Source organism: Lissotriton vulgaris, chromosome 11 (genome assembly GCF_964263255.1).
Source record: "Lissotriton vulgaris chromosome 11, aLisVul1.2, whole genome shotgun sequence".
Taxonomy (NCBI): Eukaryota; Metazoa; Chordata; class Amphibia; order Caudata; family Salamandridae; genus Lissotriton; species Lissotriton vulgaris.
The window spans coordinates 214,187,213-214,214,791 of record NC_141699.1 but is presented as its reverse complement, the minus strand read 5'-3'; the positions used below and the strand labels follow the sequence as shown (position 1 = coordinate 214,214,791).

Genomic DNA, 27,579 nt, shown 5'->3' with positions numbered 1-27,579 from the left:
CTTTTTACCTTATGTTCATAGGACCACAACATCCTGGCTGCCCCTTCCCATAGATTTTAATCTTACCAACTCAAGCCACAAATAAAGGGGTAACATGGGGTGCGTTAGGCATTTTTATTAAATGTAAAAAAAACTATACTAGAAAATTAAGACTTCTCTAAAGTGCTCCCTGGAACATGGTCGAGCCCACCCCGACCTTTAGAGGTCAGAGTAAACACAAAGATTAAGCAAGCCACTACTATGGTGGGTGAGGGTTACATAGAAAAAGGGGTTTTCCGTTCATCCGTATTTTACCCTCAAGAGAACGGTTTGGTAGAAAGGTAAAAAAGAACGCTCAAGTAGGGATTGCAACTGGCTTTGTGTCACGGTGGTTCATGGAAGGAGCCTGTAAAGAAACTGGTAAGGGTACACTGCACTACCTCCAATAGTGCTACTGGTAAGACGCCGTTTAAGGTAACGAGGGGCAGGAAACTGAGGATGTTATTATCCAAAGGAGTGGAAAGACAGAGTGGATCTGTGTGTTGGAAGTGGTGTTGGCGTGGGCAATGTGAGAGCCAGAAGCAATGTGGTTGGCAATTGGGTGCACGTGCGAAGTTGATGCAAGGGAAGGTGTTAAATATTGCAGGGATTTGTTAGCATGAGCTGAAAGCCATTTTGCATTTCTGGCAGCCATCTTGTTTGCCATGTGCTGTCACGTGCTCGCCATGCGCTCTGTCCTCCTTTAGTGTTGACTGCTCTAGTAATCGGCCTAGAAACGAACTATATTCAGCATCTTCCACCTTCGCACATGCTCAGTTGAGCTTGTAACTGTCCTTGCAACTGAAAGGGTTGCCGGGCTCCTACCTGCCCCATGTTAATGAAGTCAAGGCAGATCTTAGAAGGCACCCAGGTGGGTTAGTGATTATGTTATATACTAAATCTGTTTGTGGGGGTTGCTCATAATGTTGTAAGATGTTTAGATTTCTTGATGTATCTTAAAAGTCAATGTGTTTTGCCACAATTCTTTGTTTGTCAGGGGGGGATATGGGTTGCATCCTGTGTGCAACAGAATGCAGAGATGTCATGGGTGAGGTCATTGGATGTGTGGGAAAAATCGTTGGTGGCTAAAAGACTGATCATTGCAACAGCTCCCTCTTGATATATTACCATAAAGGTATCGAAAATCTTCTTCTGTGTGATGCCGGATTGAGAAGAAGAGAGTATTCTCACCCCTCCCTTCCTGTCTTCCTTTCAATGCCTCCCATTATCATTGGGAGTGTAATACAGATCGGCCCAGTTCATTCTCCTTGTCATAAAGGCAATGTACTAATTGTCAAAAGTATATGATGGTGCACTCACTCCCTTATATGACTATCCCGGGTTCAACAAATGCCAAGCCTGACCATCACACAGAGTGCTCAGGGCTGAAGCCCTCAAACTCCAAGACTTGGTGATGGGAGGGCAACATCTTGGATCTCTGGAAAGTTTGTCGGGTATCTTTTCCCTCAGTGACTGATTCTAGTCCCTTACATTGTTCTGAGAACACAGCTGCTTCTTGCTTTTAATTATCTTGTTTGCTGGTAACACACTTTCCCCCATCTGCCCCACGAACCAGAACCCATACAGGCTCTTAGCAAGGGCTGCCACCACTACATTTGCTTGTATTTGTGGTATTAATTTTGTTAGAAAAAATCATGGTTTAGGTTTTTTTGTGATTTTGTATTCTTGGTTAAAGGCTCTGTTTAGTTCTGATTAATTTATGCTATGTGTTGATTTCTGACAAGAATAAATGTATGAGTTTAAAGTCTGGTTTTGTTCATATTACTGTATTATGCATATTACTGTATTATACATATTGAGTTGCACCTAATCCAGAATACTGTATCCGGAGCCATGAGTGATGCCAAGGGCATACTGCCATGAACTGTGAGGGCCCAAGTGAAGCAGTCCTGATCAGTTACTATTACAGCCTTTCTACAATCTTGATACTATAATTCAGTCTGGAAGGATTTGACTTCTGTTCTCCGGTTAAGATTCTTGCTCTTCTCTACTTCTGCCAATCCTCCCAGCGTTTCGATCCTTATATACAGGTTTAGTTTATTGAATACAAAAACTCTTTAGCAGTCTTCGATGACAGTGCTATCTTGTGCATCCTCACATAGAGTTCCAGTTGATTGGTCATGCTATTCGTCAAAATCTACATGAGGCCTCTCACCTAGGCAATCACTATTGATAAACGTAAAAATATCACACGTTGGCTGAAACAGACAAAAACTACCTGCCTTGCAATGGCGTTAAACCTAAATTAATTGATGGTACCACAGTGATGGTCTAAGTTTCCAATGGACAGAGAAATTCACGGTTACGTCTGCTTTCAATCGAATTAAAAATATCAGCTAGCCCCAGGGCATTCCTGCGCACACCAAATCTCTGCAGTTGTTAAAACAATATCTACCAATAACAATGCCATGAAAAAAACCTTCCTTTCATACAGGTAAGCTACTGCATTAAATCTAGCCAGGCCCTGAGGTTATCTCAGTGAAATGATTGCAAAGTAATCGGTGGTGAGGCACCTACAGAGAATGCAAACAATCAAACAGTCTCTTTAACCCTTAGGAAAGTGTACAATAAAAAAAACATCAGTACAGTCCTAAAAGAGCTACAATGACCTTCTGCAGTGCGGTAAACAAATTTCAGAACAGTGCACCATTTTAAGAGCATGTGGAGGTTATGCCCAAAGTCCATACGGAAGCTAACTCTCAACACCACAACTTCAAGTTGAAAAAAGTGATACTTATAATCCAGACCCGTTTCAAAAAGGAGTATGGTGGCAGATGAATTTGCAATTCTGGATTAAAGGCTTTCAGAACGCCTTGAGCAAGAGCTGAGGAATCAACCAGCTCTGGAGGCCTCCAAAAGAAACCTAAGATCATGATATCTCTCGACATCAATTTTTTTTGCTGCATGGGCGAAAAGGGTAAGCATGTTCAACCATATACGTTCAACATTTTACCTCCAAGTAGCACACTCACAAATGTTCTCATATAAGGTACCAGCTGCACAATTACAGGTACATCAAGACCCCTGCGGTTGGGGTAGCAGACGTAATGGGGAATAGGGGCACTGAACTCTACTATTCTGTAGATCACAAATACTTTATTCTGTAGAGAAGTGTGGATTAAGTTGTCCATATAACATCCCCCAGTCCAAGAGTGTGCTTCTTCCTGTTCGGGTCAATATTATCCCTATGTTAGTAATTATGTCTATCTCCCACTTCCTGTGTCACCGTCTCCTTGTTTCCACTTCACCCTATCTTATGTCACGCTATCTACCAGCCCTAATGTTGGTTCGCTGTCCCAATATCACCCTATTCTAGTGTCAGTTTATCTTTGTCCCATTCTAATGGGCAAATGACTTGCCTGAAAAATAATTGGTAGAGGTGGTACTTTTCAATTTAACAAACAATTTAGGGGTATCGTTCTACCTACGAATTTTAGTATTTGTGTATGGATGTATTTTATTCTGCATTCAAAGCAACTATGCATTGATAAAGGTGAGACTCACAAATTAAGATTTCTGCTACTGTACCAGGAAGCAAAGCCCTCTACGGTGCTGACAAGAATGTAAATAACAACCGTGAAACAGGAAGAGATGTGTTGCACTCCAAAAATGAATAATTCATGAACACCAACACTTCCCTAGCACCCCAAAGTGTTGACATCACTGGCAAAGCTCTCAATATAGAAAGAGGTACAAGCATCAGTTAGGATACATCCATTGTCTGTGATTGACATAAGTGTGTGCATATGGGCTCACCAAAACGCTTGATAAATGGGAAAGCATATGCCACTTAAAAACTGCATTGGACAGATAAAGATGATAAAAAAAAGAAAATGAAAGACTAAAGACATTATAACATCTGCTGCCTTTGTAGCAGGCAGACTGTCTGGGTCTGGTAATTCAATGGTGTCATCATAATTGTATGTTGCAATAAACATATTTCTGATAAGGTGCAGGTTATAAGATATGAAAACATGATATTAGCTACAGGTGGACAGTGGCTAAAGTGTACAAGAGTCCGTCTGAGTAGTACGCGCTGCCTTAATCTGTATCTAGAATCAATTGCTGATTAAGACAATAATCACAAATAAAAACAGTTAGCAAGCAAGGGAATTAATTCATCATGTTTTCTCTTACTTCTGTGTTCTAATGCTGAGTTCCTTAGGTCTTCCAATATCCCTATCGTTAAGGTCAAATTGGAGATCAAAATATTCCTCTGGAGTAATAGCTGTTGGGTTGTTTGCAGTTGCAAACTCAGTTGTTAGGTCCTGTAAGAAAAGTATTTTAGAGCCAAGAATATGCAAGTTAATAAAATCGCTTGTGATGTGCCTCAAGGAAGGCTCTAAATCCCATGAAATTCGATTAACTCACACCCCAAGCTTGAAGTCAACTCTTCTCCGAGTGCTGATTTCTTTATTAACATATTAGGAGAGTAATGAATATGTAAAGCAAGAAACAGTATAACCTCCCTATGCTATGGTTATAGCAGTTATAATACTGCTTCTTGTGATTTACCTATTAGAATTGGTTTACCCCCAGGTAAGATGAGCTACATAGAAAAGGGGCTGCATCAAACACTACATTGTAAGTCTGTACTCTCATAGGAAAACAAAGACTTCAGATGCAATGCCAGCGACAGCAATCGGGTGATATTCTTCGATTTTACTTTAAACACAGGTGACAGTGAACGCTTGAGACCAGAGATGAATTAAATTAATGTTGAACATGACAACTCAAACAGACAATGAGGGCCTAGAGTCAAAGAACTGTTTTTGTAATCATGTAGAAGGGCCGGCCTCATTAAAATATAACTTCATACAACAACACACAATTTTAGTTTACATGCACTTGGAGTATAAGAAGAAGGGATAAAGTTAGCACATGGAGGTACATGTCTAAGTGTAGGGCAAGCTAATGTGTATGGACAATCTGAAGAAGCTAAAAAGAAGATCAGAGAGTCTAGACCTATTGATTCACCTTTAACTGTATACGCTAACAAGCACTATGACTTTGAGTGAAGGTTGTTTCCAAATCAGTAGTGAACCAGATGATTAAGCATACCATTAACCACTGAATATGGGGTGAAAATTATTTTTAAGAAAATGTTCACACCCCTTTACCTTTTTGTCAAATGTATGTTACCAGGGAAGGGCCAACACAGAGAACACTTCATAATCTGTAGGTTTGAGAAAGCATAATCAGTGTCATTTTCACTACTTGAGCCCTCACAGCCTGTGCCCAGCCCATCTCTATCCTTTCTCCAATGTAAGCACCTTGGAAATTGGGATTGGGCTACCCTACTATCCTTCATTATATCAATGCTGTAGAAACAGACCAACTAGTATGCTTGTGCTGTAAACTACTGCTTATCAATGAACGCTTTCAAATACAAGTCTTATCTTAGCCTCATGTTCATCTACAACAGTTTTCTGAATGGTCTACATTTACATTCTGATTCTTCAATCATTAATCTTCACACCTCACACACTCATCCTTGCAGGGCTATCCTCCCGAATATGTAAAATTAAATACAGTTAACACAGAACCCTTTCAGCAATTAGTTAAAGTCCCACACTGCACTTTATTGCCGTTCTTGAAATAGGTCTAGTTAAAAATACTCTACAGATTCAATGTACTACAAAAGAGAAGTACAGTTCAAAATAAATGTCTTAAATATTCTTACAACACACTTAACATTTTAAATATTAGTATACTATCCCCAACAAAAACACACATTTCTCAAAGCAGTGCCAGACATATCTGTAGCCTCAGGCAAACAATGAATACTAAACAAATGACTGTCAAATGCTTCGCATCTTTCTAAAGAGTACAAAAAAGAAATTAATAAATCATGTAATAGAAAAAGATACATAAAAAAGATGTGCAATACGGTCCTACATTGTCATTTGGGACTGAGGTGACGTTTATAAACGACTTGACTTTTGTCCTTGTGGGTTTTAAATGTCACTCAAACCCCTAGATGGAAATATGGGACCATATTACAGTTACCAGTTACATATGAACAAGTTACTTACCGGTACCTTCGGTAACACTCTTTCTGATACACACTATCTAGTTGCAGATTCCTCCGCTTTTGAATATTCCCCAGGCGTCAGATTGCAGCTCGACATTTTTAAGCAGTACCCCAGTGTACTGGAAGGTGGCCCATTTTGGCTCCGCACTGACATCACTACACTCTAGAAATTACATGCAGAGCCTACATAGGGGCCACTCCCACGGAGTGACATCAGTTACTTTCTAGACTGCCCACGCCCTTGGACCCAGAGCCCCAAAAGCAAATTGGCTGACTGTGTGCAGATTCCTAGACTTGGGATCTTATTCATGGATAGAGTCCAACACAGAACAGGAGGATTGGCTAAGAATCTGCGGTTAGAAAAGTGTTACCAAAGTTCTTCTGTTAGACTCTTTGCTGCAGGTTCCTCACCTTCTGAATAGATACCAAAGAAATACCTATACAGAGATGGGTCTGTGAATGGACTCAAACCAGAAAGTCCTGCAGATCAGAGTGGGCAAAATGCCTCTCCGGGCAAACCTGACTATCCAGGCAGTAATGATAAATGAACGTGTGGAGAGACGCCCATGTAGCCACCTAACAAATGTCTAGGACAGGGACTCTGCATGCTAACACAGTGGTAGCAGCTTTGGCCCTAGTAGAGTGAGCATGCATTCCTTCCACAGGCTGCTTTTTGGCCATTGCAGAGCAGATCTTGATGCAGAGCACACACCAGCTGGAGATGGTCCTCTTCTGTGCTGCTTTGCCTTTTTTTGCTCCAGACAACCCCAAAACGAGTTGATCGTACATCCAGTGTTCTTTAATGTGATCTATGTAAAAGCTCAGTGCTCTCTTGGGTTCTAAGCGATGACGTTTCTACTCCTTCTTATAAGGGTTGACGTGGAGCATAAAATGCTGGCAGAGTGGGGGTTTGACCAAAGTGTAACAGCATTACAACCTTTGGCAGAAAGGATGCCCAGGACAGTTTACCTGGGAAGAAGATAGTGTATGGGTAACTGACACAGAGAGCCTGAAGCTTGCTCACACACCCTGTTGAGACAATGGCAAGAAGAAACACAGTATTGATAGTAAGGAGCGGTTAGAAATTGGGTTCCTGGTTGGTAGAGGTATGCACTGTATCCATGAAGGAACCACGATCCAAGTCAGGGTAAGTCAGATACACACTTGAAATTAACTTGTGCTCACCCTCTGGTAGCTTGGCACAGAGCAGGCAAGCTTAACCTAAAAGGCAACGTGTAAATTATTTGTGCAACACTTAAAACAGTAACAGTGAAAACACCACAAAAAGACTCTGCGCCAAGTTAGAAAAATAGATATTGATTTTATAAATAAAACAAGATCAAAACGGCAAAAATCGAGATATGAATTTTTGTTGAAATTATGTTTATTGAAGTCAAGCAAATCATACTTACAATTTGCTGCAATGATAACAAAAAAAAGATCATTACAAAATAGGGTGGAGAAGTTACCAGAGAGGCAGGATTCTACTCATCCAACAGGAAAGAGAAACCAATCACCCCCTGCACAACAAACATGGTAAGGTAACATAGGGCGTAGAACAGAATCCTCTTGGGACACAAGAAACAAGGCCAAAGGACCAAAGGCTAAGGAGGGCCTGTAAAAAGGGTCAAAATAAGGCTGCCCTTATAGAGTCTGAACATCCCGTAAAAGGAAAAGCAACACCTCTACTTGACTGGGTGTGCAAAAAAGACCAAGCGGCTAAAGCTCCAATGTCCTAAGCGTTATCCCCACCCAAAGATATGAATTTTTAAAAGTAAATGCAAAAACAACACTTAGAAGCAAATAGTGCTCAAAATGTAATTGGTCACACTGGGCCAGTACAGAGTCAAAAGTTCAGGCCACCTGCGATGGAGCGCCGGTCAGCTACAGGACCTACAAAGGGCCCACGGAGCAAAAGTAACGTAATCCTTTAGATTCGATGATCCCCACGCATGTGGAGTGTTGTGCTGCAGTTCTCCAGGCAACTGAGGCAATGCATCGGTTCTGCTGAGCATAGTTCCAGTTCAGTGTGGCAGTTCCAAAGGCAATGCACCGGGTTAATCCACGCTGGAGGGGTAACGGTGGTGATGTGTTGGTTCTAAGGCAGTGGTTCTAGATGTGATGCGCCTGTCAGGTTCCTGCAACAGCTGCGATGTGCCGATTCTGCTCTCGCAGCAGATGATGCATTGGTTTCACTAGAGCAAACACTCAGGTTCACTTTCGAGGGTCCAGGACTGGAGTGACACTATTTGGTAGAATAGACTCACAGGCAAGTGAGCCCAAGGGTTGAAACAGAAGGGTTCTTAGTCTTTTGTGTCCCTGAGAATTAGGCAACAGGAGTCACGTCCTTGGAGTCACTCAGAATTCAAGCAATGAAGGTCCAGTCCTTCTCACCCAGACAGGGGAACAGCAGGTAGCAGGGCAGCAAAGCAAGAACACAGCCAGACAAAGTCCAGCAAAGCAGAATTCCAGTAGAGTTGCAGCAATTTCAGCAGACCAGCAGTCCTTTTAGTCGCCCAGCAGTTCTTCTTAATGGTGGAGTAGTCACAGGCAGAGAGTGGACTGATTTGGTAGTGTCAGGGGTCCAATACTTATACCCAGTTGTGCCTTGATAGTGGGGGGAGACTGCAAAGAAAGCTTTGAAGTGCAGAGAGGTCCTCCCTTCCTGCCCTGGTTCTAGACTCACTATAGGGTGGGAACCAGCCTTTTGCGTGGGGACAGGACACAACCCTTTCAGGATTTAAGTGTTAGTTGTTCCCTCCCATCCTGCTCAGGATGGCCAATCTGCAGCTAAATGCCCCCTCAGGCACACCCACTCTTCATTTTGCAGGAAGCCAGCTGTCACCCACCCCAGACAGTCAGAAGGCATCAAATGGCTAAAGTAAGTAAATATCAACTTTCTAAAAGAGGCATTTGCTAAACTGGAATTTAAAATCCAACTTCACCACAAGTTGTGATTTAAAAGTGTGAGTTCGGTGACACTAAACTTGAAAAGTGTATCTCTTTACGATTAGGAATAACACTTCATTTCTCATAAGGAGCAGAGTCAAGACTGATTTGGATATGGCTAGATATAAACTGGGGTGGCGTAGTGAGCAAAAGAATGATGGATTTCACCCAGATCTATTGACTGGGGGTGAATGTTTGATTTATTCAGCATTCCATCATTTGTTGCTGCAGCATCTTAGTTCATTAACAGCATTCTCACCAGGGTGGGGGCAGGAATGTTTCACAAATCATGTTTAAAGACTATCACTTTTAATAAATAAATAACTAAAGCATAAAGTGGTAGCACAATGGCATTTGCAATCAGCAGATTTTACATTGAAATAGCCACACAATTTCCCACTGACATGCTGTTTTACTGAAAAAACGATATAGTGTACAAGCAAAAATGTGTGGATATCGAATTTCTACAAATATATGTCATTTGCACATCACCAAGTAAAATGTTCTAATTTATTTTGCTCCTATTTAAATCTCTGTTTGGGTCAGACTTCTTTATTACAAAAAAAGGTGCTGTCTTAATTCCTGATATATTTTAAAATATTTGTAATATTCATTTACAAGTTATTTAAATGTTATGTGTTAGAAAAAAACTGACATCTTCAGATAGCTCACTTGGCAAAAACCTCTAACTCTAGTAAGCGAAAGAAAAATAAACTCCATTTTCCAAGCAGGAATTTGTAAAAAGACAAACTGACATTTGACTTCTTTCCTTAAACAGACAGAAAATGCATGAAGATAAAAACCAGATTAAATGGCATCTTTATTTCTTATTCACTTTCTGAATGAACAAAACACCTGTTCCTTTACAGCTTAAGTCCACAAGTCAGAACAGACTAGTAGGTGGTAAAAACAGTTCGAACTGACAAAATCGGACTCGCCATTGCAAGTGGGCAAATAGATTTTTTGAAAGCCTGTGCAGTCTGGAGGTGACCGACTCCTGCCTGGGGTGAGTCTGCCTTCAAAAGCCAGTCATCGAGGTAGGGGAAAACTGGAACCCCTGACCTCCAAATGTGTACTGCCACCACCGCCATCACTTTTGTGACCATCCGTAGGGCGTGGTGAGAGTGAATGGGAGCACAGCTACCTAGAAATTCTCCTCTCCCACCATGTGCCGCAGTTGTGGCAATGGGCTGGCAGGACAGGTATGTAGACACAGACATCCAATGCTACCATCAGGGCAGAAAAAACCTGGATCAAGGTAAGCATATTGAATTTCTTCTTACAGAGGAAGGCAATGAGAATGCACAGATCAAGAATAAGACTGACATCTGCCTTTCCTGGACACCAGGAAGTAGTGAGAATAACAACTATACACTCCTGGCACTGGCACTCTCTCTACAGCCCCTTTGGCCAGAGAGGCGTGCACTTCCTGACACCAAAATGAGAGACAGTCCTCTGTCAGTTATTAGATGGACAGTGGAAAATGTAGCGGGGACAAAAGGAAAGGTAAGGCTTAGCTTTGGCAAACCATTTGTAGTATCCACCTGACTGACGTGATCGCTTGCCAACCCAGACAGGTGGATTCTGCCTCCAACCGGGTGGCTGTGACCATGTAAGGGCACACTATAGAAGCTTGATAGGTGGGGCTGTGGGGATGCTGGTGGGCTGAGTGGAAAGATGACCTTGCTCGCAGGGGCGGCGGGCACCACTGACTTCTCCGCTAAACGGCTGGGTCCCTTGAGGGGACAGGACAGGATGGCGGTAAGGGGCGCCTCTGGCCAAGCCAAGAAGGAGTGGTGGAACTGGTGCGGTTGGCGAGGTGGGGCAGAAAGGCTCACAGAGCGAGCAGTAGCCCTACTCTCTTTGAAATGTTTGCGGGTGGAGGCAGCCATTTCCCTGAACAGGCACGTGACATAAAATGTCAATGTTCATTAAGGAGAACTGGACAACGCCAGAGAAGTCAGCCATGGGCAGCCACACATGGTAGTGGATGGCAATGCTGGTGCCAATTCCACATATATTTAGAAACAACAAGGGACCCAATTAGATCAGAGGGGACCTCTGGGGGGTAGTTTGATGGCGGTAATTACAGTCCATCTAATGTCGTTTTCCGTGTGACCTTTCTGGATGAAGTGTTCTTTTGAATAAGTCGAATACGACTGAATAAGTCGCATGGTTACTGTCTGCATTCATCACTAAAGGTAACTTTACTTGCAAATATAACTGTGCATGAGAAATGGTTCTATTGGGAATATGCGCTCCCTCTAATTAATGCACAGTTCTTGCATGGCAAGTAGTACAGAAGGTTTTGAATACCTTTACGGTAAATAGCCAACAAATCAACATGTCACTGGTCTGAAAATATGCGCTCCCTCTAATTAATGCACAGATCTTGTATGGCAAGTAGTACAGAAGTTTTTACTCTGTGAATACCTTCACTGTAAATAGCCATCACCAGCAAATCAACATGTCCTGGTCTGCACATCACGTGCATGTAACGAGCTTATGTAATCAATATTCTGTTTTTATATAATTGTAAATTCTTGATTTTTAAATGTGAAATCCTCACTATTCTTTCCTGATTCCTCCCACCTTCCTTCCCTATAGGCATCAGAGGCTTCCAAATATTAGGCATAAGAATTATGTCCTGATGATGATCTGTGTATCTAGTTAACAGATCGATACGCCGTCGACTCAAATGACACTTTATACAAAACTGCACAGCTATAAATTGATGTAAAGGTGTAAACTATGTTGTGATGTACTATGACATTGTGTAAACTCTAGTACTTCGAACCTCACGCTTGTGCCTAAAAGCCCTCTTGTTCCTTTGTCATTAGTGTGTGTCAGTTGCACAATTGTAAGTTTGGTACAGGCTTGTGCCCCACATTGTGTACTGTTGTGTAATAATTTTCTCTATTCTTCAGAAGTAAAAATATTGGACCACTGTCCGGCTGGACAAGTCTACAATTCAATATAGTTACGATTGTGTCTATATTTATTCTTCATGTATTTCCTTGAGATGGGACCACTGTTGTCTGAATAAGGTGCCAATTCCACAGCCGATGGAATCAGTGGAGTCCAAGCCACAACAAATTGCAAACTTGACTGCATCACCATCTTGAACCGCCTGAGACAGTACAGATCGAAGATCTTTCGATACACCAGGGAGTCCGTCTGCCACCGAATCCCAAAGGATGTGACTACAATGGCCCAACAAACAGAAAGTGTTAAAAGAACACATGGCCAACCTAGTGGACGAAATAAAGGCGCTTACCGAATCGCTACTCGCTTAGATTCCCTATCAGGGGAAGTGGTAGGAGAGGTGTTCGGATTGGACCAGTTTGTGGAAGCCTGCACCACTAGACTTTCTGAAGAAGGGTGCTGGGACAATAAATTTGGGCCACCTGGAGCAGGACTGTGGTGTATGGCTGATTATCTATAAACTGGGGGGCCAGTGCACGCTTTGGCCCAAGTTTCCAAAAGGGCATCCATTAAAGCCTTGTTGAAGGGCAGGATGGGATCAGACAAAGTTTGGCCAGGCTGCAGGACTTCAGTCAGAAAATGTGTTTTTACCTCCAGAATGAGGAGCTACAGATCAAGGACTTCAGTTGCCTTACACACGAAAATGGCATATTAGGCAGATTCTTTCATGGCACAGCCTTGGAGCAGAGAAAAGGGCCGTCTCTGGGGAGGTGTATAGCCCACTGGCCTCCTGCAAGTCCTCCTACCAGTTGTCATCCTGAAAGGGTTAAGTGAACTCATCACCCAAGTCACAATCATTATAAGACAAGTAGCAAAACTGGTCTGGCGTGTGGCACAGTAAGGCTGCGCCCAATCTAGAAATAAACAAAACAATTTGCCAGTACTGTGCAATGATTTACAAAACTTTATGTTGAAGAGCTATTAATTGCTCTTTCAAAATGACCACTCTTTCAGTCAAGAAAAGTTTATGAAAAAGTTTTTTGTTAATCTTTATTTATTGGTTTTTCTTTTTTTAATCAAAGTTGCTTTTTATTTTTGTATTCAGCAGTGTTTTTGTAGTCAGCTATATACAACAATATACAATGATACGGAGGAGAAACAGATTCGTGGACACGGGAATTGATCAATAAAGTGTATTAAACAACATTTAGACACTAGACGTACAACATGGACACTGGACAACAAGTGAACGCTAAATAGTACCTAAAGGGGTGGGGCGGTGGAAGTTGGTGGCGTTATTTCTAACTGTTTGTCAAAGAAAAGCTAATTTATCTTTGTCCTATGTGAAGTTCAGCCTATTTACAGTCAAGTATAAGTTGGGACCAACTTAATGAGTGTTTAAATTCACCAAAAAACGAAACAATCGATTTTAAATCAAACTTGACAATTTCCAATTGTTACAAACGTTTGGCCACTACACTGGCCAAACAGCCACCACAGTGGCGCCAACTGACAACTAACACCTCAATCGGTTGACGCGTTTCGAATCCTAGTTTGTTCAATAGGATTCTCTTCAGGACCACACAAACTAAATCTGTGGAAAACAATAAATAAAAAACAGTCTGTCAGTAAAAACGAAAGAGAAACTCTCAACTTTCACTCAGCATCCATACACACTCAGTATGTTACCTGTCAGTGTTATAACTGCGGCTTGAACGTGATGATGAACTGAAAATCAAGCAAATACATATATTCAGAATCAATCAGTTGAAGGATAATCTCGTACTCTAAGGGGACAAGATCTCAAGTGGACTATAATATCTAAAATTGACCATGACCCAAGAGGCGGAGATGTAGAGGCTAAACTACGTCAACGAGAAGCCATGCTAATTCTGAAATTTAACACGACCACACAAGGCTTAAATGAAATGTCCGAACTATATAGTCTGTGAGATCAAATTTATTAATTTTTTCACCTCCTTGCCTCACGAATTTACATCTTTTTTGAATAAATATACATTCTCTGGTCTCCGATTTCTCTACTCGAGTATCTGTGCAACTACTATTCTCAAACACATTGATTAAAACCCGGAAGTGTCCAACTTGTCATTCGCGGATCACTTCAAAACTTCAAATCCCATGATTCAGATTGCATGAACCCATTCGTGGATCACTTCAAAACTACAAATCCCATGATTCATATTGCATGAACCCGGAAGTAGCCCAGACTTAAAGTGAGACGACCTGGTTGTACTCGTATTGCGTTTCCAGTCAACCGCGACCCAGCCTGGAGGAGAAAGACGCATAGCCTCAGGTAAACACGGCCTCAGTCAACTGGGTGGGCATAGAACGCACAACGAGACACCGCCAATAGATGAGGCTAGCGGTTCCCGCAACTCGCTCGGCAACGCCGCTCTCCGTTTTGTTATTAATCTTTGATGCACGTAGTGAGGAGCCCATAACGGCACACTGACAGCCGCTGTTTCTTGATTTCCAGATCGAGTCCCGAGGCCAGTCCCCGAAAAACTATAGAACTAATGGATTACTTGCTCTTTTGGATGCCCGCATGAGGTTTTGGATGTAATCACTTTCTAGTGAGTGTCACAGACTCTCGTCCCCTTAGAGTACGAGATTATCCTTCAACTGATTGATTCTGAATATATATATTTGCTTGATTTTCAGTTCATCATCACGTTCAAGCCGCAGTTATAACACTGACAGGTAACATACTGAGTGTGTATGGATGCTGAGTGAAAGTTGAGAGTTTCTCTTTCGTTTTTACTGACAGACAGTTTTTTATTTATTGTTTTCCACAGATTTAGTTTGTGTGGTCCTGAAGAGAATCCTATTGAACAAACTAGGATTCGAAACGCGTCGACCGATTGAGGTGTTAGTTGTCAGTTGGCGCCACTGTGGTGGCTGTTTGGCCAGTGTAGTGGCCAAACGTTTGTAACAATTGGAAATTGTCAAGTTTGATTTAAAATCGATTGTTTCGTTTTTTGGTGAATTTAAACACTCATTAAGTTGGTCCCAACTTATACTTGACTGTAAATAGGCTGAACTTCACATAGGACAAAGATAAATTAGCTTTTCTTTGACAAACAGTTAGAAATAACGCCACCAACTTCCACCGCCCCACCCCTTTAGGTACTATTTAGTGTTCACTTGTTGTCCAGTGTCATTGTTGTACGTCTAGTGTCTAAATGTTGTTTAATACACTTTATTGATCAATTCCCGTGTCCACGAACCTGTTTCTCCTCCGTATCATTGTATATTGTTGTATATAGCTGAAAACAAAAACACTGCTGAATACAAAAATAAAAAGCAACTTTGATTAAAAAAAGAAAAACCAATAAATAAAGATTAACAAAAAACTTTTTCATAAACTTTTCTTGACTGAAAGAGTGGTCATTTTGAAAGAGCAATTAATAGCTCTTCAACATAAAGTTTTGTAAATCATTGCACAGTACTGGCAAATTGTTTTGTTTATTTCTAGATTGGGCGCAGCCTTACTGTGCCACACGCCAGACCCGTTTTGCTACTTGTCTGATCTAGCGGGCGCCGGCCCGCGAGGTTTACGCGAGAGACCCTAAGCAGTCTCTTTCTTTTGAACAAAGTGTTTCCACAGTCTGTGGTTTGTGGTGAGCTACCACTGTCGTTTACTGTATTACCATAGATTGGTTGTCTTAGGTTGCATTTATGTGACTTATATTTATTTTTTTCACTTCACTTTTGATGGTATGAATGATAGTGGATGTATTTCTTGAAAGATCTATCTAGGCAGGCTTAGTAGACCATTCCACCTTTTAGATTATGTCAGAGGAACAAACATTTGCGTATAGCGAAGATCACATTAAAAAACTTTTGAGAGACCCTCCTTCATTTGGCTCTGCCACACTCAGTAATGCAGCTCAAGTCAATAATGAATCAGATAAACTGGTCCGCCTGAAGAAAAAACAAATAAGGACAGACCTGCATGGCCACTACTTACTCCAACATCTTAGGTCAGGTACTATCCCATCTGGACTAATAGTGAAGAACACACCAGTGATATTCACTGAGGATAGTGTGTATAAAAAAGGTTTTAGTTTCATTGAGACTAAATGTAGCCGAGACCTGATTGTCTTAACCATTGAAACCGCTCAACGTTTATCAAAATCTCAACTTGAGGAAATCGAAAAACTTGAGTCTGAAATCAAATCGAACCCCCTAATTCAAGATTCAAAGACCCTACTTGATAGAGTTGAAAAGGAGATACTTGAATTTAAAGATTTTACTGTTCAACAAAAAGACAACAACTTTGAAAGAGACAAACGCAATTTCACTTTTGAAAAAGCTTATCCGTATCTGCAACAAGAGTTTTACTCGAGACCTGAAGCAAGACGCTTCCTTAACGACAACCAGGGTAGATCTCGTACAAAATTCCTTACTTTTTCTGGCACCTCATCTTCAGGAGGGAGCGACTCTGAACAAGGAACTTCCCGTCCGCAATATAATCAAAGAGGTGGATATCAAAGGAATTATCAACAACAATATCAGTCGAATTATCAGCCCAACTATCAGAATCAACAACAACAACCTTTTTTAGGACAGGGCCAGCAAAAGCCCCGTGGAAAAACAAGATTCAACCAACCATGGGAGATGTCAACAAGGAGGCAAAATTACAAGAATTAATACCATATCAAAAATCTTCAGTATTCAATCTCTCACAAATTGTTCTAACTCCATCTGAAATTAGTGTCCTTGAAAAGGGGCTCACTTTCGTACCATCTAAGTTCACGGACTTTGTCAGATTGAAACTTGAATTTATAGAGTTTTGCCGAAAAATTCGATTGATCACCTTCTTTGGGGACAAGGAGAACCCTCCTCAATTGGAGACAACTGGTTTTAAGAAAAAATCAAGCTTCTGCCCTCCAGCATATAAAGTACCCAAGGAGATAACATACTTTGAAAAAACCATACTTTCAGCCTTGGCTGCGCAAGAAAAGAAAAGAAACGGATACACCAAACCGAACTTGTCTCAAGAACAGAAATCGGCTTTGCAATCTATTAAACAAAATGAAAATATCATAGTGAAGCAAGCCGATAAAGGCGGGTCGATAGTAGTTTGGGGAACAGATAAATACATCTTGGAAGCTACCAAAAATTGTCAGATCCAAATTGTTACCGCAAAATTAATAAGGACCCCACCTTGGAACTACAGAAAGAATTAGGTCAGATTCTGAACAATGGACTTGAACAAGGTTTCCTTGGCAAAAACGAATTTAACTTTTTATCCAATAAACACCCACGGATTCCATTGTTTTATGTGCTCCCAAAGGTACATAAAAATGCAAGAACCCCTCCAGGACGACCCATAATCTCTGGATGCGATTCATTATTTGAACCAGTCTCAAAATTTATAGATTTCTTTTTGAAGCCTTTTACACTCACGGTCAAATCTTTTCTTTTGGACACCACAGACTTCTTGAAAAAATTGGAGCAAATCCCATTTAGTGAGAACCAAGACCTGCTAGTAAGCATGGACATAGTCTCACTCTACACACAAATCCCCCAAGATCAGGCATTGGAGGTCCTAGAGATCTTCTTGAACAAACGGGATAATCCTTCTAAAATTCCAACAGAATTCATATTACAACTTGCCAAATTAGCCCTAACAAAGAACTACTTTAAATTTGGCAACGACTTCTACTTTCAGATAAAGGGGGTCGCCATGGGCTGTCCTTTGTCCCCGGAATTGGCGATCCTCTATATGAGTCAATATGAGGAAATGTTCGTCTATAACAACAACCCATTCCACCAATGGATAGGGGGATGGGTAAGATACAGAGACGATATCTTTTTCACATGGTCAGGGACGTCTGAACAACTGAACCAATTCCATGTCCGGATCAATGACAGGACAAATGACATCAAATTCACACTACAGACCTCTAGGACCAGAATGTCCTTTTTGGATGTAGAAGTCTATTGTGCGAATGGACAACTAGTCACTACTTTATTTAAGAAAGATACGGACCGCAACAAGGCATTAGATTTCTCAAGCAACCACCCGAGGAGCCTCAAACAAAATCTCCCAGTAGGGCAGTTTCTGTGCATTCGCAGAAACTGTACCTTCAAAGATGAATTCATGGATCATGCCAACGTCCTAAAAGAAAAACTCCAAGCTCATGGCTATCCAGCCAAACTACTGAAACAAGCTATTAAACGAGCGTGGTGGACACCACGAGAAGAATTACTTGTGAGGAGAAAAAAACATCAACAACAACGCATTGTGTGCGTGTCAACATACTGTCCATCATCCAATCTTCTAAAAAAGTTGATCCATCAGAACTGGCATTTACTTAAAGACCTGAACACCCAATTTACAGAATGCCCCCTGTTTGCGTACAAAAAAGATAAGAGTATCGCCAATTACATTGTTCGAGCAGCAATCCCCAAACCAAAGACATTGACATTACGGGACTATGTGAATCTTCCCCCTATCACTGGCCACCGGAAATGTGGCACATGCCTTTGCTGTGCGTCCACTTTAGAAGGAAACTTGTTCCAACATGCAGGGATATCTTGGAAGCACGAACAATTCACCAATTGCAAATCAAAAAATGTGGTGTATGGTATTCTATGCCCTTGTGACAAGTTGTACATAGGAAAAACAGCCCAAGAAGTACGACAAAGGATGTCCCAACATAAGTCCCGAATAAAGAAAAAAGTCATCACTGCCCCATTGGTCCAACATTGGCTCGATGAGCTACATGGAGAACAAGATCTCAAGTGGACTATAATATCTAAAATTGACCATGACCCAAGAGGCGGAGATGTAGAGGCTAAACTACGTCAACGAGAAGCCATGCTGATTCTGATATTTAACACGACCACACAAAGCTTAAATGAAATGTCCGAACTATATAGTCTGTGAGATCAAATTTATTAATTTTTTCACCTCCTTGCCTCACGAATTTACATCTTTTTTGAATAAATATACATTCTCTGGTCTCCAATTTCTCTACTCGAGTATCTGTGCAACTACTATTCTCAAACACATTGATTGAAACCCGGAAGTGTCCAACTTGTCATTCGCGGATCACTTCAAAACTTCAAATCCCATGATTCAGATTGCATGAACCCATTTGTGGATCACTTCAAAACTACAAATCCCATGATTCATATTGCATGAACCCGGAAGTAGCCCAGACTTAAAGTGAGACGACCTGGTTGTACTCGTATCGCGTTTCCAGTCAACCGCGACCCAGCCTGGAGGAGAAAGACGCATAGCCTCAGGTAAACACGGCCTCAGTCAACTGGGTGGGCATAGAACGCACAACGAGACACCGCCAATAGATGAGGCTAGCGGTTCCCGCAACTCGCTCGGCAACGCCGCTTTCCGTTTTGTTATTAATCTTTGATGCACGTAGTGAGGAGCCCATAACGGCACACTGACAGCCGCTGTTTCTTGATTTCCAGATCGAGTCCCGAGGCCAGTCCCCGAAAAACTATAGAACTAATGGATTGCTTGCTCTTTTGGATGCCCGCATGAGGTTTTGGATGTAATCACTTTCTAGTGAGTATCACAGACTCTCGTCCCCTTAGAGTACGAGATTATCCTTCAACTGATTGATTCTGAATATATATATTTGCTTGATTTTCAGTTCATCATCACGTTCAAGCCGCAGTTATAACACTGACAGGTAACATACTGAGTGTGTATGGATGCTGAGTGAAAGTTGAGAGTTTCTCTTTCGTTTTTACTGACAGACTGTTTTTTATTTATTGTTTTCCACAGATTTAGTTTGTGTGGTCCTGAAGAGAATCCTATTGAACAAACTAGGATTCGAAACGCGTCGACCGATTGAGGTGTTAGTTGTCAGTTGGCGCCACTGTGGTGGCTGTTTGGCCAGTGTAGTGGCCAAACGTTTGTAACAATTGGAAATTGTCAAGTTTGATTTAAAATCGATTGCTTCGTTTTTTGGTGAATTTAAACACTCATTAAGTTGGTCCCAACTTATACTTGACTGTAAATAGGCTGAACTTCACATAGGACAAAGATAAATTAGCTTTTCTTTGACAAACAGTTAGAAATAACGCCACCAACTTCCACCGCCCCACCCCTTTAGGTACTATTTAGTGTTCACTTGTTGTCCAGTGTCATTGTTGTACGTCTAGTGTCTAAATGTTGTTTAATACACTTTATTGATCAAAATTCCCGTGTCCACGAACCTGTTTCTCCTCCGTATCATTGTATATTGTTGTATATAGCTGACTACAAAAACACTGCTGAATACAAAAATAAAAAGCAACTTTGATTAAAAAAAGAAAAACCAATAAATAAAGATTAACAAAAAACTTTTTCATAAACTTTTCTTGACTGAAAGAGTGGTCATTTTGAAAGAGCAATTAATAGCTCTTCAACAATCATTATAAGAGCATGTGCCAAAGTAGGAAAGCACAGAATGTGGCCTGCCATGTAGTAAGTGAAGCGCACAAATAGGCACCTCAGTCCGAATTGGGAATGATGTCAGACGAAGTCGGACCAGTGTCATAAAGGACAATGAGTGCCACTTCCTCGCGGGGAGAGGTTGATGTACCCTGGCCCGACGTGGTTTTGAGCACCAGGAGTGGTGTTGGAACAGGAGCCTGACACAAGAATGGCTCAGAGACATCAGCTCGTGCCGAGGGAGAACCAACCAGCAGAGGTGAAAAGCCTCTCAACTCCATAGGGCCCTAAGATTCACCAGAGGGAGTTGTTAAGGAACAGAAGAGCTGGAGCACAGCTATGCAGAACTCTTCAATCTGGCGAGGAGTAGCTGAAGGCCCCAGAAATTTGGGTTGTGGGGGAACCAGCTGCAGAATTAGCTTGAAGTCTACAAACTTCAAGAGCGTGATCGAGACTGTTGACGCCGCCCAAAGTTTGCTTAGGGGAGTGTAAATGTAGTAATCAACTTCGACTTCTTGTGTTTTCTGTGCTTACCTGAAGACTTGGAGCGCAAACAAGACCAGCCTCTGGAGCAGATCTGGCGGCTCTAAGAATGGGGGCAGTGATCAAACCTTTGACGGGGAATGGGACTTGAAGCGGTCCCAGCTTTGAATTTTCTTATGCATGTTGACTAAATTTTGCCTTTGGTCCCCTGAAGTCCTTTGGGTTCATCAACATGCAGCCTCCACATGTCTTGGCGTCGTGGCTCGACCTCAGACACAACTGACAGGGATCTATCACAGACATCTGTTCACAGCAGTCACTACAGGGATTGAAACCTGTCCTTTTAGGGGGAGACATCCCTTTCACATTGTATTAAAAACGTGGAAAACCAAGGTAACTTGTCTCAGAGAGACGAGGGGAAACCTCCGATCTGCATCTGGAGATACAGAAAGCAATGAATTGACGTCAGTGCGTGGATGTGGTATCCATATAAACCCTGGACATCATTTCTAGAGTGGAATGGCGTCAGTGTAGAGCCTGATTGCAATCAATAACCTGCACACCCTTTTATTTGTGTTTTTTGTTTTTTCTTCTCCTTTCGCTGTACTTTGTTTTGTGATATCTGTTGAATCAATTGGTGCAACCCTGCGTATGCCTGACTAGCCCCTGTCAGGTCTGCAATGTAACCACAAATTTCTTTAAACACTATGTGTTTTAATGCTGGGGTGCACTGTTCAACTTGCCCTATAAGGTGCTATTATTTATAACAAAAATCTTTCTTTATATAACAAAAACTTTGAATCAACTTCATTGCTATTTTATCAAGAGTACACTAAATTCATACATGTGCGTGCATCAGAAGTTATCACATCATAATCACATGATATTGTATACCATTAACGTTTCTTAAAAACAATTATTATTCGATGCGAAAATCAAAAATTCAAATGACCACATTTTCAAATGAGTACAATTTAATTTTTCAGTTTCCAGTATATTTTTTACAAATTAACACAAGTGCGACGTTCCACAGTCTTATTGTTTGATTACTGAAAATTCAAAAATTTTCTTTCCCAATGCATTTCGGTGCTTTGCACCTTCGTCAGGAGAACATTGCTGAAATTAAATGAAATACAATAACTAGTATCATCTTCGTTACTATTGTTTAGCATCAAATGTTCAAAAACTGTCTAATGTATCAAGCATTTTGTTCTCATTTTTATGGTTACACCAGCTCAAACTGCTTTCCATGCTTTTATTCTAAGAGTGTGCACATTGTCAAAGTGCTATATCTTATGTGGAAAAAACCCTTCACACCATAGTTTTTATGAAGTGTTTGCGTTTTAAATGGATAATTATTCAATGTAAAAACCAGATGCCCAGTGTTCATTAATGTGATCGGCATGCCAAAATTGTGTGTGCGTACACGATATCTTACCTACTGGGATATCGTCGTATGTTATGTGCTGGACGCTTGGAAATTCATTGTGAATCTGAAAAGTGTAAATATAAGTTCAAAGCGGCACCGTTATACGTTATATGTGCCTCCCAGTGCAGTTAGACCGTAACTTACATGGCTTGTGGCTTCTAGACCGAGTGCTGCTCTGTGTCCTATGTTGGGTTTGTTGCCGGAATTGTGGCTGTAAAAACATATGAATATGTTTTTGTTTAAATAGTTCAGCCTCAAAATACCTCAGTGTCCTCCTTGTGACGGCATTGTGCACCTTATTCTAGCGTCTTGCGTATTTCCGTGCGTCGACCCTGGTTGTTTGAAACACCGGTGCTCCTAGCAGTTTGTCTCTGTGTTTACCGCGCTCCTGACTCGCGTAGTAAGAAATAGAAAGTGAGCTGTGTTTGCGAGAGGATTGAAAGTGATAAGGGACTCAATTTCTATGTTCCAAACTTTTTTTAATGTTTGAACCAAAACTTTACGCGTTCCCAGCTTACATGCACGCCGTGTATTGCATCTATTTCGATTGTATGTGTTATTTACGTACCTCAAATTGCGGTGTGTTTGAGAATCATTAAATCAGTTAAGGGGTAAAATTATCGCTATAAACGCTCTGATCATGTGTACATTCCAGAATGCTAGCATGCTTATAAAAACAACATTCTGATTTTAATACAGGCAATTAATTAATGTCTCCTAGTTCATAAAAAACATAAAAATTCAATTTTGTCATTCAGACCATGGGGTATAACTGTATTCAAGAACCTGATCCAAAAGGTCTCTCTTTGCGCTAACTGTTTGTGTGGGTCAACATGCGGTAGAACCAACACCTGCTCTAGAACTGTGTATCTTAACTGAGGGATGGTATGTTTGTTTTCTATCCAGTGTAGCGCCAAACTTGATTTCTCACTTGCTGTTCTGATTGTAGACTTATGCTCTGTGAGTCTAATCTTTACTTTTCTGGTCGTTCTCCCAACATATATCAGTCCACAAGGACATTTGATGGCATATATAACTAAACTTGAATTGCAATCCGAAGTATGTCGTAACTTGATTGCTTTGCCTGTTTGTGGGTGCATGATTGTATTACCCACTATTATGTTCCCGCAATGGCCACAGTTGTGGCATTGTTTCATGCCTCGTTCAGTTTGTGTTGTCCTTTTTAGTGGATTGCTATTGAGAATTTCTCTTAAATTTTTGGATCGTGAAAATGCAAAGATGGGATTGCCTACAAAAATGTTTTGGAAATCTTCGTGTTCGATTAATTCCCATCTCTTTAAGATGCTTCTTTTGATGTTAGTAGCAAGTGTGGAGTACTTTAATACACACACTTCCCTTCTTTGAGTTGGTTTTTCCGATTTTTTTAAGAGTTTAGATCTTTCAAAAGAAAAGGCTTGTGTTTGTGCCGCTTCCAGTATCTGGGGTGGATATCCCTTTTTCCTATACTGTCCTCCCAGTTCTTCAATGTCTTTCTTTGCTTGGATTTCATCAGTATTGATTCTTTTTATTCTGATGAATTGCGATAAGGGTAAGTGGTTCTTTAGATTCTTGGAGTGAAAACTGGAATAATGCAAGGCATTATTTCTATCCGTTTTCTTTTTATAAACCTTCGTCGTCATGATGTTCTGATTCTTTTCTATTTGAATGTCCAAAAAGTTAATGCTTGTTGCATTAATGTTGTAAGTAAACTTGATCTGGGGATGACATGTATTTAGGATCCGGATTGCCTACTCTAGTTGATGTTTTGTGCCTTGCGATACGATTAAGATATCATCAATATACCATCGGTATAATAACAAGTTATCCGACCAGTCTCTGTTGCTTAGAATATGGGTATTTTCAAACTTGGCCATGAAAATGTTTGCATACGTAGGTGCCCCAGTAAAACCCATAGACATGCCCGTCTTTTGAAGGTAAAATTGTGATTTCCAAGAAAAATAGCTGTGATTGAGACAGAATTGTAATATCTCTAGTAAATAAATGTTCAATGTTTCTTCATATGGGTTATTCAGTAGTATACACTCAACTGCTTCAATTCCTTCCCCATGTGGAATAGATGTGTATAATGCAGAAACATCTATTGTGGCTAGCGAGGTTTCTGTGTTAAATGGTATGTTGATGTTATTCAGTTGGTTTAAACAGTCTGTAGTATCTTGTACATATGACACCCATTGGTGTACCAAAGGTTGAAGATGGTAATCAAGAAATCTACCTATCGGTTCATGTAGCGACCCACACCCTGCCACAATGGGGCGGAAAGGTGGGTCAATCGCATCTTTGTGCATTTTTGGCACCATGTATATGTGTGGTCTTTTTGGGTAATCCGTGATTAAATATTTGAAGGTGTTATCGTCTATCCATGTAAGATCTTTTGCCTTTTTGAGAATTGTGAGCAATGTAGTTTGAAAGATTGAAGTTGGGTCAGTGTCCAAAGGAATGTAGGTGTCGATATCTTCAACATGTTCTGCAACTTTCCGTTCATAGTATGTGGTATCCATTACTACCAATGCCCCTCCCTTGTCCGCCGGTTGAAAAGTTAGGTTCTTGTTTGTGCTCATTTCTCGAATGATTGTCGCTTCCCTTTTGGATAAATTCTGTTGTTTACTTTCCATTTGATGTATGTGTGTCAAATCCTTCTTGACCAGTAGTTCGAATAGGTCGAGTGTTTTGTGGGAAATAGGAGATATAAAAGAGATTTTGGGTTTAAATTCTTTTTGAGGTCTTGAGATGGATGGTTCTTGTGGTATATGGTGAAAAAAACAACGAAGTCTAAGTTTCTGCATGAATTTGAAAAGCGCTTTTTCCATTTCCAAAGCTTTAGTATGGTAGGTAGGAACAAAGGACATGCCTTTGTTCAGCACTTGTCTTTCTATAGGTGATAATGTGATACTCGAAATGTTCATGACTAAGTCCTCTACCGGTTTTGTCCCCTTGCCTTTGTTTTTTTTTTAGCCTGATCCCCTTCTGACTCGTTTGTTTGTCACCGGTTGATCCTTGAGGAGGGTGATTGCTTGTCTTGCCCATCTGTAAAAAAGCCTGCTTCGCTGTTCCACTTTAGGCTTTTGGATTCTTTTGATTGCCGCATCCTGAAGAAGCCTTAAAGATATAAAGGCTGGTTTGCGTCGTTCTTTGTTTTTGAGAAGCCCCATAAGACATATTGTGAGGTTAAATTGAGACATAGGAGATTTGGTAAAGGGCAATGACCTGGACTCCCGAGAATCTGCGGCTACTTCGAGGTGGAATCATAGTTGCGTAACCATCAATTGTGAGCAATAAGGAGTCAAGAAAGAATGACTTGACTTTTTAAATAAAAAGCAAGGAGAAAACAAATGAAAGGATAATTCACTCCTACGTGGAGTAAAAAAAATTGGGACACAAAGAATTGTATACATATGTGCGCTTATGTTTAGAAAAGTAGTTATTTGTGTGTATAGTTGTTTTGTATCAGAGATTATAAATAACCGCACAAAGTGTAATTGTATGCACATGTAGGATTAACAATTTGATTTATGTGGAATTATATTCATTACCCAGAAAACATTGATGGGTTCATTGTGGATTTGATGTATTGCACCTGAATTTGTCCCAGGTTAAGTGGGGGGATATGGCAAATTCCATCTTGTTTATGGTTTTTGATTTATAACAATTTAAGGCATAAAGCGCCAAGAAAAAGTAAAGTGCCAATCAGTGTTTGTGATTAACCAAAACCTAAGTAAGAATTCAGACTGACCACGGGGGGCATGGCCAGCCAGCCAAGATGGCGGACGTGATCTGTTAGAGCTCCGTCCTTAGACCCCTATTTCTCCTGTAAGTTCTCCTCCAGAGGTGTCTTCCGTGTTCACGTTGCGTGGAGTAGGTGTGTGGACATGGCGAGGAGCCAGTGGGGCTCGGCAGATTTCAGATTGGAGCCGTGGTGGCGGAGATCGCAGACTGACTGAAGCAGCGCGGCCCTGCAGGGGAAAGGCGCGAAAAGTATCCCGGGTCCGGTGGCTGCTGATGAGCCCCGCGCTGTTGCTGAAGCGCTGTTGAGAGGCGCCGGGCATTGCTTTAGGCCTGGGCGCCCTGTGGACATAGCTAAGCGGTCCCCCCCGGAGGATTGGCGGGCTCTGGGGTCCCATGCTGCTGGTGGTCGCCGCTGGGCTGTGAGAGTCAGGGTGAGGCTCGGAGAAGCTGGCGGACAGTGGGCAGCAGCTGAGCGCCCCGGATGAGGCCCGAACCCGTAGCATGGGCGGACTGCTGCGCTTGGAGTGGCGGAAACCGGAGGACCTGCGCCTGAGTGCGAGGGTGCGGTGGCCCCCGAGGCCTAACGAAGTCAGGCCTTGTGCCCCCTGGGGCCTGTGGAGACCCGCAGACTCGCCCGCCTACGGCGCTGCCAGCCTGCTGTGAAAGCACAAATGCCACGCAAATAAAGACATAAGAGTAATTATACAACACAGCCCTTGTACGTTGAGGAGTGGAACCCGGGGCGGACTGAGAAAGACCAACGAAGGCGCTGCCATAAGGGGGGGGGTTGCCCCGACCGTCCACTCGCGGCGCCCGGAGCATTTGAAGTGGAGCCCAGAGGCCTTGTGCGGTGGGCCGGAGGATGTGGTGCTGAGGCCTGGAGTGCAATCAGCATTGGGCAGCAGCGGTGAGTTGGAGGTCGTGAGGCTTGGCTGCTGTCCCTGCACTGGCCGGCTGGAGAGAAGCCCAGGCCTGGGGCCCAGAGTCTGGCCTACATTACAGCGGAGTGGTGACCGGCGAGTGTTGCTGGCAATGGGGGCTGACATGGCAGGGACTGCGGGGAGCAGCCAGACAGGTGGCTGGACAATCTGAGGTGGCTGCCCTTAAAACCTGGACACGGCTTGGGGGCCTCATGGTTTCCAAGACAGCGGGGCATTGTATTGTGTCGGGTGTGGCGACTGAGGGAGCAGTCCGTTAACGACAGCGTCTGAGACTGTGCTGTGTAGCCACTGCTTAGAGGCACCGAGGTGAGACTCACTGGCGTGGGCTGAATGATTAAGGCCTGGCACTTTGGGACCTGGGTGCCATTTCAGAGTTGGCACCATTTTGGAGGCTATTGTAGTTCGAGCGACCCACTCCTAGTGAGGGATCTGCGCCATGTATAGAGGAGGCACCAGGAGTTCGGGACTGTGCTGGACAAGTTGGACTCATCCCCCTGTGACATTGAGGCCCCGCTGCCTGGGAGCACTGATGAGGAGTATGTATAGGTTGCTGATGAGGAGGCATCAGTAAGGGGGCCCCTGGAGAAGGTGAAGACGGCGA

The 27,579-nt window shown here is 42.1% G+C and overlaps 1 protein-coding gene across 1 annotated transcript in view; it reads right to left on the bottom strand.

Moving 5' to 3' along the window:
• The window catches only part of ANKRD13A (ankyrin repeat domain 13A), a 464,307-nt gene that overhangs the window by 232,749 nt on the left and 203,979 nt on the right, over positions 1–27,579 (bottom strand). The window contains exon 10 of the mRNA XM_086943131.1: positions 4,177–4,307. Within this exon, the coding sequence (XP_086799257.1) occupies positions 4,177–4,307 (131 nt within the window). The remainder of the gene's footprint in view (positions 1–4,176; positions 4,308–27,579) is intronic.